The 11,148-nt window shown below is 52.8% G+C and overlaps 1 protein-coding gene across 3 annotated transcripts in view; it reads left to right on the top strand.

Moving 5' to 3' along the window:
- LOC102420076 (PAX-interacting protein 1) overlaps positions 1-11,043 on the top strand; it is a 23,795-nt gene extending 12,752 nt beyond the window's left edge. Inside the window, exons 3-6 of one of the 3 annotated variants that reach the window (XM_014468287.1) lie at positions 1,159-1,272; positions 3,154-3,789; positions 9,498-10,185; positions 10,580-11,043. In XM_014468287.1, coding sequence (XP_014323773.1) covers positions 1,159-1,272; positions 3,154-3,789; positions 9,498-10,185; positions 10,580-10,845 — 1,704 coding nt within the window. In that variant the 3' untranslated portion in view covers positions 10,846-11,043. The remainder of the gene's footprint in view (positions 1-1,158; positions 1,273-3,153; positions 3,790-9,497; positions 10,186-10,579) is intronic. The other 2 variants (XM_014468286.2, XM_014468285.2) reach the window with 2 other exon arrangements.
- Positions 11,044-11,148: the final 105 nt, after the last annotated feature.

The raw sequence follows: 11,148 nt of genomic DNA, 5'->3' as shown, positions 1-11,148 counted from the left end.
CTTGTCCCTCTTCCGGGCCCGAGCCCCAGCCGCTGATGCCCAGGACTACGGGGCAGGCGGCTTGTCCCTTTCCCAGGCTGCAGTCTGGCTGGTCCCCATTCCTCTCTCGCGAGCTCATTTGTGCCTGGCTGGTCCCCATTCCTCTCTCACAAGCTCGTTTGTGCCTGGCTGGTCCCCATTCCTCTCTCACAAGCTCGTTTGTGCCTGGCTGGTCCCCATTCCTCTCTCCCCAGTGTTGAGTGTCTGAGCCGTGAGGGCATGACAACCATTTGCATATTAGCTCTTTATTATATAGGATTATCTAGAAAAGCTTGAAGTGGTCAATGATGTTTTAGAATTAACACCAACACCTTTATTTTTCTTAAATGTTTGTCTTTCAGACTCTGAAGTTTTAATTTTTAGAAATTGTTTTTGGCAGTAACTGCCCTTAGAGAAGCCCATAGAGCAGCAGGAAAATGTTGTCTGGGCTCAGACAGATGGGGTGTCAGAAGCCCGCTTTTCCGATTATTGGCTGCCAGTTTTTGTGACTTTGTTTCCTTACCTGCTTCCCTTGGCCAGGAGGGTGAGGGGCAGGGAGAGGCAGTGCACAGGTCCTGATGCACAGTAGGCAGGCAGGGAGGGGAGCTGTCTATTGTCAGCCGGGGCCTGTTCACAGCACCAGCGCGAGCTGGAGCCTGCTTCCCCCTCAGGAGTGTGGCGCCGTCTCTGTGAGGCTTGTCTTGCTTCTCTTTCTGTGTTAAATAGAATTCACGTTTTCCCGAGTTTGCAAACCACTGTGTTTGTGTCTTTATTTGACCTGTTTCATCATTAGCTTTTGTTACCGGTTGTGACTGAGGAGCGTCTTGAATGTGATGTTGACGCTGCTCTTGTTTAAATGCTTCGCAAGTGACTCAGTGAGAGGGTGGAGTGTGGACTAGTGTTTTCTTATTCATTTGGTGACAAGGCAGAAAAAGTGATGTCTATAAAACTGTGATGTAGGACTGCAGCTTCTTATCACTATAAACAAATAGCAAAAAGCTTGTTTGGTTTTCCCACTAATACTCCGGTTAGTTTCACTTAATGGAGAAATGTAGATAAAGAGGAACTGTTATTTGTCACCATGTAAGCAGACATGCAGAGACCAAATGTGTGACATGAGCCCTGTTTCGGATTCACCAGGTGTCACCTGAAGACAGGAGCGCCCTGTGGGCCCTGCTGACCTTCTACGGGGGCGCCTGCCAGCTGAGCCTCAACAAGAGGTGCACACACCTGGTCGTGCCGGAGCCGAAGGGGGTAAGCGCTTCCTGTACGTGCGCCTTTTCTGTGTCCCCTCAGCGTTTCCGGGAAGCATGTTGGTCTTGAGCTTCTTTTCCGTTAATCATTAGGTTCCATTCATAAATGCTGATTAGGTTAGTTTATGTTGTTTATGCCCAGCTTTATTCCACAAAGGATGTGAGGTGATTATAAATTTCATTTGGAGCCAGATGTGTCTTCTGCATACAAAGAAATTGTGGGTTATTTCATGGAGAAAATAGGAAAGTGTTTTGAATCTCTGGAGTTTCCTTTCAAGTCCAATAATACTTAAGTTCATTTTCATTTGTGAAAATATATACAGCGTGTCCCAAAAAACAGCTGATAGCTCTCATTGATGTTTCTTTTCAGATTTAACCCATTGGAATTATAATTGGCAGCCAGAGTGTGTGTACATTTTTGGGGACACCCTGTATTTTTAGTCCTTGTCACAATTTTTAAAATGGCCTTGTCCCAAGCATAATTACAAACACACATTTAGTGACTTTCCATGTATAATCTGGAAGATGTGAAGTCACGTTTGTCTTGGTAAGCACAGGGCTCTCATCCCTAAACACTGGTGGGGCCCCAGGTCACCCCACGTCCGCAGCAGCGGCCTCCCGGGGGACTTGTGGGAATGCAGACTGTGCCTGGCCTGGCCCCTTAAATCAGAGCCTGGTGAGGATGCCTGCAACCTGCTGAGCCCCCTCCCAGGGAGCCGGGCACACACATCCCAGTGCCGCTTTGCTGTGGAACTCACACCTGTCCCTCTGTGCACAGCGGCGTGTGACCGAGAATCAAGTACAGTGTTCATAGCAGACAAGTCACATACCAGCCCTTCCTCCAGTCCTTATGCCTCAGTGTTTCATCTGAGTGCCTGCCGCAGGAGGGGGGGGGGAGGCGGCAGAGCCCGTAGCATAGGGGGTCCCTGTCACCTCTGCACTGAGCCGCCGTTCCTGGTCCTGCCAGTGTCCTGGCGAGAAAAGGAACTGGACACCAGTGAGTTTGGTTGTGACTTAACCAGCCACACAATCCAAGAAGAAACTTTTTCTGTGAAAATTCAACATATGAATCTTAAAATCTAGGTAAAAACTTGTATTTTGTATAAAAATTTAAGAGGAAAGTAGCATGCTTTGGTTAAATAGTGGGGGGTTCTTTTTGTATCTATGGTTTATGGCTTAGAATAAATCACTTCAATAGCTAGTTTGTCTTTAGAAGCAGGCAGGTGAGATGCTGGTTAACTGACGTCTTTACAGACTGGTCACATTACTCTTGTTTAAATGTCCACTTCCTTCCTCTGTCCTCTGGTCATTATGCACCCTGGCCAGTCGGAGAGCCTCTGCTGTCCCTGCCCCCACGGGCTCCTCAGCTGGCGTTTGCCTCGGACTGCGGTTCGATGCCCTGCAAGGAGGCTCGCCCTGGGCCCTCCCCTCGTAGACCCCTGACTAAACCTACCCATCCGCTCAGCACTGGGGTATGTTGCCTTCTCATCAGGCAGAGATGTGCATCCTCTGGGTCTCAGGTAGTGAGCTCAGGAAGCACTAGAGAACAGCGAGGAGAGCGCTGCGGATCCCCGGTGTCCTGCAGACACCCCCACAGTCATCGCCCTGTGCCAGTGAAACTAGATTAGATGGCAGACATTCATTTCCTTCATGAGAGAGTGTTCCGTAGGATTCCTAGCTCTGCTCTTGTATCTAAAACATCCTTTATATTAAACAGTCTCTGGATGAGACTGTCCTGATCACTGAGACAGGGTTCGCTTGGGGCTCAGCCCCTGCAGGAGAGGAGCGGGGGCTCTCGGTGTGCGGGCCCTCAGTGCTGAGCGGGAATGCAGGGTCGGGCTGTGCTGCGGCTGACCGCTGTCTGTGCTGCTCTCTGTCCTAGGAGAAGTACGAGTGTGCCCTGCGGAGAGCAAGTATCAAAATCGTGACCCCCGACTGGGTCCTGGATTGCATATCCGAGAAAACCAAAAAGGATGAAGCGTTTTATCACCCTCGCCTAATTGTTTATGAAGAGGAGGAGGAGGAGGAGGAAGAGGAGGAGGAGGTAGACAATGAGGAGCACGGCTCCCCAAACGAGGGCAGTACGGATGACAAGTCGAGCCCTGCCAGTTCTCAGGAAGGGTCCCCTTCAGGGGACCAGCAGTTCTCTCCCAAGTCAAACCCTGAGAAAGCTAAGGGGGAGCTGATGTTTGATGATTCCTCAGACTCATCCCCTGAGAAGCAAGAGAGAAACCTGAACTGGACCCCTGCGGAGGTCCCCCAGGTGGCGGCGGCAAAGCGCAGGCTGCCTGTGGGCAAGGAGCCCGGCCTGATCAACCTGTGTGCCAACGTGCCGCCCGTCCCCGGGGGCATCCTGCCTTCCGACAGCCGTGGGGGCCTGATGGCTTCGGGACCGAACCTCCAGAGTTCTGAGAGGTCAGACATGCTGGCCGCCTGGAACCCCGCCGTGCGGACGCTGAGAAGCATCCCTGGCAGCGCCGACGGTCAGCAGGTGAGCAGGCCGTCCAGCGTGGCCCACGTGAGTCTTTCTTCAAGTCCATTCACTGATTTTTTTCATGTAGTTTACTTTCACTGTTACTTTGTATGGGCTTCAGGTGCACAGCACAGCGGTTAGACTGTGTGTTACATAGTGACCCCTATATTCCCAGCGCCCCCTTCCCCCCACATCACAGTTATCACACATTCCTGACTGCACTCCCTGTGACTGTCCCCGTGACTGTCCAGCAACCACCATTCTGTCTTTCTGAGTCCGTCACCTCCCGACCTCTGCAACCTTCAGTCTGTTCTCTGTGTCTGTGAGTTTCTTTCTCATTTGTTTTGTTTTTTTAAAAACTTACCTTTATTGTTGAAAGTATTACAGAGTCCCCCCCCCCCCGCCCCCCCGCATTGAGCCCTCCATGTTTGTTTTGTTCTTTAGATTCCACATAAGTGAAATCATAAGGTATTTGTCTTTCTCTGTCTGACTTACGTAAGTCACTCCTTTAAAACAAAAATGTAAATCTGGGATTTTCTAATTGGATCTCAGTCTGTTGCAGTGTCATTTATCATTTTTGCTTTTGCAGAACAGTTGGCACACTTGCAGTATGTACTTGTGTGAGAACTTGAGTCTGTTGTGTGTGTGTATGTATTTCAGTGTCAGGCGTGCGTGGAGGCGAAGGCCCCACCCGGCCGACAGGACCAGGCTCGGGTGCCCGCGCTCCTGCAGGAAAGGTCTCCTGTTTGGCTTGAGGTTCGCTGGGCTACAAAAGGGGTGAACTCTGCCAGCTGCTCTTCACTTGCTCGTGATGAGCCTCACCTGGATGAGTAACAGCATCCTCCCCTCCACTCCTCAAAGGGCCTTCATCTCTGTTTACAGTTTTGTGATTGGAGCTTGTTGGTACAGACTGGACTTTAAGAGTTTTAGTAGATGTTTTCAGTTTAACACAGAGGTAGTTGGGAGGTATAGCAGGCCTGCTTGCCTTTCTGTGAGCACGGAGACAAATGGTAAACAAGACAGACAAGTCCCCTGCTCTTGTTTTAGGTGAAGACAGACAGACAGCAGACAGCTCTGAGCAGAAGGGCTTCCGGTGGGTCTGGGTGTTGAGACAGTAAGGGGGCCACACGAACAGCTGGGGTGAAGGCTGCTATGGGTGTGGTGGTCAGGGGGACCTCAGGAGGAGGTGCCGTAGCAGGGCTTCAGCCCCGGAAGCCGGGGGAGTGTTCCCGCCAAGGATCCACACCTGTGAAGATGGAAGGACCATGAATTCACTGGGCTGTAAGAGAAGGAAGTCAGGAAAACCGGAACTCAGGGGCGTGAGCGAGCGAGTGGGTCTCTAAGGAGGCTTGGGGCTCGATTCGGCTGCCAGATACACACTTCCTGTTAGAAATCACAGGGCCACAGCCATGATAGCGGTGGTGGGTTTGAAGTCTGTATTGGTTAGACATGCATTGAAAAATGTCCTTTCCCTCCCTCCCTCCCTGGGTAATAGATAGTGTGTGATTCTCGGGGTGTTGGGAGGCGGGCTCTGGAGTTCCTGGGAGGGAGGCAAGGTGGGGCTACAGGGGTTTGAGGAGGGTAGTGGGTCTGGAGCTGTGGATAGAGACTCCGGGCCCGCACTGCTGCCCTGGTTAGGGCCCTGCTGGCAGGTGGCCATGGTGACCATGCTCAGGGTAAATAAAGCAGGTGCCCACCTTGAACCGGGCCAGGCAGGGGGGCGAGCAGGTGTGTTCAGAGCTCGCATGTTCCACTAGCAATTTTTTTTTTTTTCAGGAAAGCATTTATTCTAGAAACTTTGGGGGAGAATCAATTTTCTTGCCTTTTTTAGTTGCTAGAACCCATTTGCACTCTTTGGCTCATCCTACCTTCCTTATTAAGTCACTCCAATCTTGCTTCCATTATCATCTACTCTCCACTAGCAATTTTGGAGGTATGGTGACTTTGCTGGCAGGTCACATTCTGCCTGACACGTTTAGTTTGGTCCAAATAATTTTTTAAAAATGTTATTTATTTGCCTAAGTCATGAGCTTCTCTCTGAAGAGGGGCTCTTGGGCCTGTCTGGACAGCGGTGGGATGGAGCTGCATGGCGCTCGCATCTGGCTGCTGACATCCTCCTGGCTGAGCAGCTGCTGCCCTTTCAGACCCAGGGCTCCTGCGGTGCGGTTCCCATGCTCCGTCTGTTCCCGCCCACGGTCCCATCCCACCATCCCACCCCACTGTGTGCACCTGCCTGGGCGCTGGGCGCTGGAGGGTGACTGGAGTGAGCGGCTAAGGGGACGGGAGTAGGGCCCGCTGTCCCGATGGCGCTGAGCTGGGAGTGAAGGGCTTGGGGCATTGGGAAGGCCCCTGAGTGCACAGGGGCTTGGGGAGAGCAGAGTGGTGGCCAGAGGCAGCCTGGGGGTGGGGGACGAGGTGAACCTGAGGGTTGTGGGGGGAGTCTGGGGGCTGGGCTGGGCTGGAGAGGCAGGATGTGCCTGAGGGGCGTCCTCAGGGCTGGTGTGGAACCGGGAGAGCTGCAGTGCCCCTGGCGCTGAGGAAGTGCCACTTTCTCCCTTCAGGGCAGGGACTCGGAGGGGAAGTAGTCTGTGAAGTCGGGCAGAAACGTGTTCTCACAGGCGGTGGGTCCCACGTTCCCTACATTTATATTTGGACGTAGAGATAAGTGGTGTCATTTTAATGAAGTGACTCAGCAACGACTTTGGGCACATCTCTGCAGGTAGGATGTTAAGGGACGACTCGCTGGCTGGATGCCTTCCCTAAGGGGACACCAGAACGGCCGTCCAGGCTGTGCGAGGTTTGATCACCGACGCCGGTGGCAGAGAATCTGAGTTTCTCAGCAATGTAGGAATATTAGGTCATTTTGCTGCTGGATGTGAAGAAAATGAATTTCTGACATGTTAGAGATACAAGACATATTTAATATAAAATTGGATCAGGGAGTTGAGGAAACATGGCTAACCATCAAAATCCTGTTTAAATTGCACATTTTTAATGGTTAGGAGCCATGTGGCATGTAGCATAATGCCTTCTGTATTAAGTGATTTAAATAAAGACTGGCAGTTACGTCCAGAAAATTCTTGACATTATTAAAATTGTTGGCAGTGTGGCAGGTTATGATATCAAGCAGTGGAAAGTCTGTCTTTTTCCCTCGATTCCTGGGACTGACGTGTCCACCCGAGTGGGGGATGGAGCCTGTGGGTACAGGGTGCTCTCAGTGGCGTCCGGCACTGCTGGCCACCCGTGCACGGCTCCAATGCCTTCTGTACCCCCTCCCAGCTCTGCTCTCACCCACAGCCTCCTCGGCCCCTCAGATGGTGGCCCTCTTCATGGGGCCAACCCCGCCTGTCCTGGCTGCTCTGGGAAGTCAGAGCTGAGGGGGGACCCGCCTCTGGCTCTGGGCATCCAGCTGGCCCTCCTAACAAACTCCATTCGTGAAGGTCCACTCAGGTCTGGGGTTGGGGTGCAGGTGGCAGGGGGCAGCCCGCTGTTTCAGTGCTTTCCGATGTGCCTGACGGCGTTTACTTCCTTGTTGGCCATCAGTTACCAACATGGGTGTTACTTCTGAGGGCGAAAATACCTGCACCAAATAAAACACCTCAAAGGCACCAAAGGCTGTAGAACGACAAACTCCCAGATGTGGCCACTGCCCTGCCCAGTAGTGGGGACGCTCCCTGCTGATCTGCAGACACAAGCAGGTGTCCCTCCACGCTGCACACCTTCCTGTGGCGCTGCTGTGCTGGCCGCGGGCCGAGCTCAGGGTCAGGCCCCTGCCCCTACCCCTGCTGAGTGCCGGTGACACCTGTGCGCACGGAGAAGATGGCGGTCCTGCTTCTACATCCTCTTTCGCTGTTTTCTGTTGAGAGCTCAGCAGGGGCTTTTTTTTTATTATTAAATATTTTAAAGCTGATTTCAGAGAGAAAGGAAGATGGAGAGATAGACACATCATTGATCAAAGAGAGTCATTGATCGGCTGCCTTCTGCATGCCCCCTACTGGGGATAGAGCCCACAACCCGGGCCTGTGCCCTGATCGGGAATTGAACCATGACCTCCTGGTTCATAGGTCAACATTCAACCACTGAGCCACACCGGCCGGGCAAGCAGGGACGTGTTTGAAGCACCAAGAGAATCTCCTTCTGGGGGTGTCTTACCTGTGCGGTGATTTCCAAACACAGGCCCCCAGCTCTGGAGTTGGACTTAGTTCTGGTTGAAACGCAATCGTTTCATCACTAAATCCAGAGCTGTCACCCTTGCAAGTTATAGAACTTGACGTTTGGAGTCCGTGAAGTGGGAGATACGTGCTGAAACATAGTTGTCATTTTCGTGGCGCTCTGGTTACTGGTTCCCGTTGACCACAAGAAGCTGAGCACATTGGGACAGTCCATGCGTGATATGTTTCTTTTGTTCTGTTCAGCACTGGGAGGACACCAGTCACCTGCCCGCCACTGGCTGGGGGCCGCTCCTACCGCGCCCCCTCTCCCCGTCCCGGTGTATCCAGAGCCCTCAGCTGTCACAGTACTAGGCAGCGTGAACCTGAGAGGTGGCCTGGCCTGGGGGGGGGGGCGGTCCCTCTGGTCAGGAGCATTCGGCCATCTAAAGCTCCAGGGCGTTGGAAGGCTGACCATTTAAACAAGCTGCCGGTGTTTTTCTGTCCCTCAGAGCAGTGACCGCAGATGAGAGGCTGGCATCCTGATGGGGGGCTGCGGTCTGGGGAGGCTCGTCCGGTGCTCTCACGGGGAGGTGGTGGTCACGTCCGACTCTCACGGGACCCTTCTTTGTCGGCAGCTGTGGGAAGAAGGTGTTGGGGGAGGCTGAGTCTGGCTGGGGTGCCTGAGTCTTGCTCAGTTAGGGAAGGTCGGGGCAGCCTGGCCAGCGGCCCAAGAAGAGCATCGCTTCCTCTCTGCCTTGTGTTTGCTGCCCTCAGGCTGGGCTCTGTAAACATATCTGCCAGGTGGGGCTTAGGTTTGTCAGCTTTAGTTCTATAGCTTATTCGTTTACCCTGCTCGGTTTTAGCTCTGGGTGACTTCACATACCGTATTTTTCTGTGCATAAGATGCTGTTTTTTTTCTGAAATCGTTAGACTGAAAATCAAGGGGCATCTTATACACGGAAGTCAGCTGATGAGGGAGCCGTGAGGGTGCACAGCTGCCCATACCTTGTCAAACAGGCCTCCAATCATGAGCCTTATTGTTAACTGACGTCAGCTGATGCTGTAATTGGAGGTGGAGAGTGCAACAGGGACCTGAGCATTCTGAGCCCATAAAGATGTCAGAAATAAAAAGATAAATACCGGTAAGTGACTGTCTTACTCTGCAGAATTCAAACTGAATGTGATCAGCTGTGCAAAGAGCATGGCCATAGAGCTGCAGAGAGACAGTTTGGACCTCCTCCCACTGAGTGTATGATCAGACCGTGGAGAAAACAGGAAGAACAGCTTCTTAAGATGCCAAAAAGGAAGAAGGCCTTAAGAGGAAAACCAGCAAAATGTTTAAAATATTGATTTCTTAATTTTGGGTTGGAAAAGTGGGGGGCATCTTATACACGGAAAAATACGGTACTTTATTGATGTTGGTGATGTTTTTTAAATAAATACAAAGGAAAAGGCCGTGTTCTTGAGACTTCCACTGGTTTGCAGCTTGTTGCCAGTTAGGTGAATATTAAAGGGCCATGTAAATAAATACACTGTCGTTCTTAGTTGATATTAATACGTTTCAGGAACGGTGGGTGACTTTGCCTTTTTCTTGATTTCTAGATCTTACAGTCCCTTTCAGCACCTACAAAACATATTGAGCAGCAGGTGAATCACAGCCAACAGGGCCACGCGAACACCAATGCAGTGCTCTTCAGCCAAGTGAAAGTGCCTCCGGAACCACAGCTGTCCCAGCCGCCGCCGCAGCACCCCGTCCTGCACCTGCCACCCCAGCAGATCATGCAGCTTCAGCAGCCACCGCAGATTCCACAGCAGCCGCCACACTCGTTCCCGCAGCCCCAGCCAGTCCCTCCGCACCCGTTCCCACAGCCACAGCCTCACCGCCCGCAGCAGCTCCAGCCTCTGCAGCAGCAGCATGCCCTGCAGCACCAGCTGCACCAGCTGCAGCAGCAACAGCTGGCACAGTTACAGCAGCAGCAGCTGCAGCGCCTGCACCACCAGCAGCAGATGCAGACGCACGCAGCACAGCACCTGAGTCAGACGCCGCAGGTGCTGCAGCACCAGGCTTCGCAGCACCAGGCTCCGCCCCTGCAGCCTCAGCAGCCACACCTGCCCCAGCAGCCACACCTGCCCCAGCAGCCTCATCTGCCTCAGCAGCCTCACCTGCCCCAGCAGCCTCACCTGCCCCAGCAGCCTCACCTGCCTCAGCAGCCTCACCTGCCTCAGCAGCCTCACCTGCCTCAGCAGCAGCCTCAGCAGCCGCTCTTCGGACACGACCCAGCAGTGGAGAGTTAGTAATGTTGATGTGTTTGTTTCTTTCTCCTGAAAGTCTGCACTTGCATTGATGCTTGGAGAGTGCTTGAGGGTGGGTAAGGGTTCACATCAAAATAATGCTTACAAAATGGGGCTGTGCATCGGCCCTGACAAAAGCTAGAGCTGGTGGTGGAGCAGGCACACTGTCTCTGTAGTCAGGACGTCAGACACGCACGTGAACTTTGGTGTCCTTAGAGCTCCAGGCTGCCACCGGGACTGCCTCAGAGCGTTCAGTGCCCGGGTAAACCGTCCAGGTCATGGTGACGCACTTCATAATTTCAAGTGGAACTCAGCAAGACGGGCTTCTTACGTTTCTGTGCACACGTATTCATGGGCTTTAATTGTGTTTTTCCCGTACGATTCTATTCTAGTTCCAGAAGAAGGCTTCTTGCTGGGGTGTGTGTTTGCCATTGCGGATTACCCAGAGCAGATGTCCGATAAACAGCTGCTGGCCACCTGGAAAAGGGTGAGGCTGTGCCTGGGAGAAGCGAGCTTTGCACCGGACGGTGCTCCCTCCCCAGCGGCCTTCCTCTGGCCGCCCTCACTGAGCTCCTGCTGTGCTCCGAGTGTGTTTTCGGCTTTGGCGTTCGCATTCTCGGCCTGGGCAGGTCACTTTTCTGGGCTGCAGTTGGCTTAGCTATAAGGGGGATTGCTGGCTTTCTCATTCCTAGGGTGTTCTCCACTTTGGGCTCCTAAGGGGCATGACTTGTCTCTATAACTGGGGGTGTGGGACGAAGATCAGGTTGTGGTGACAGGGGATCGGGCCTGTCAGCCTCTCTGCCTTGACCACTTCCATCTGCAGAGGCTCTAGAGCAGTGGTTCTCAACCTTGGCTGCACATTAGGATCACCTGGGAATCCTTTAAAATCCTGAATTTCTTGGCCTCCATCCTCCCGAATATTTGTTTCTTTGGGACAGAGGGGGGGGCGCTCGCCCCAGGA

Source organism: Myotis lucifugus, unplaced genomic scaffold, assembly GCF_000147115.1.
Source record: "Myotis lucifugus unplaced genomic scaffold, Myoluc2.0 scaffold_442, whole genome shotgun sequence".
Lineage (NCBI taxonomy): Eukaryota > Metazoa > Chordata > Mammalia > Chiroptera > Vespertilionidae > Myotis > Myotis lucifugus.
This window is presented reverse-complemented; position numbering and strand designations above follow the sequence as displayed.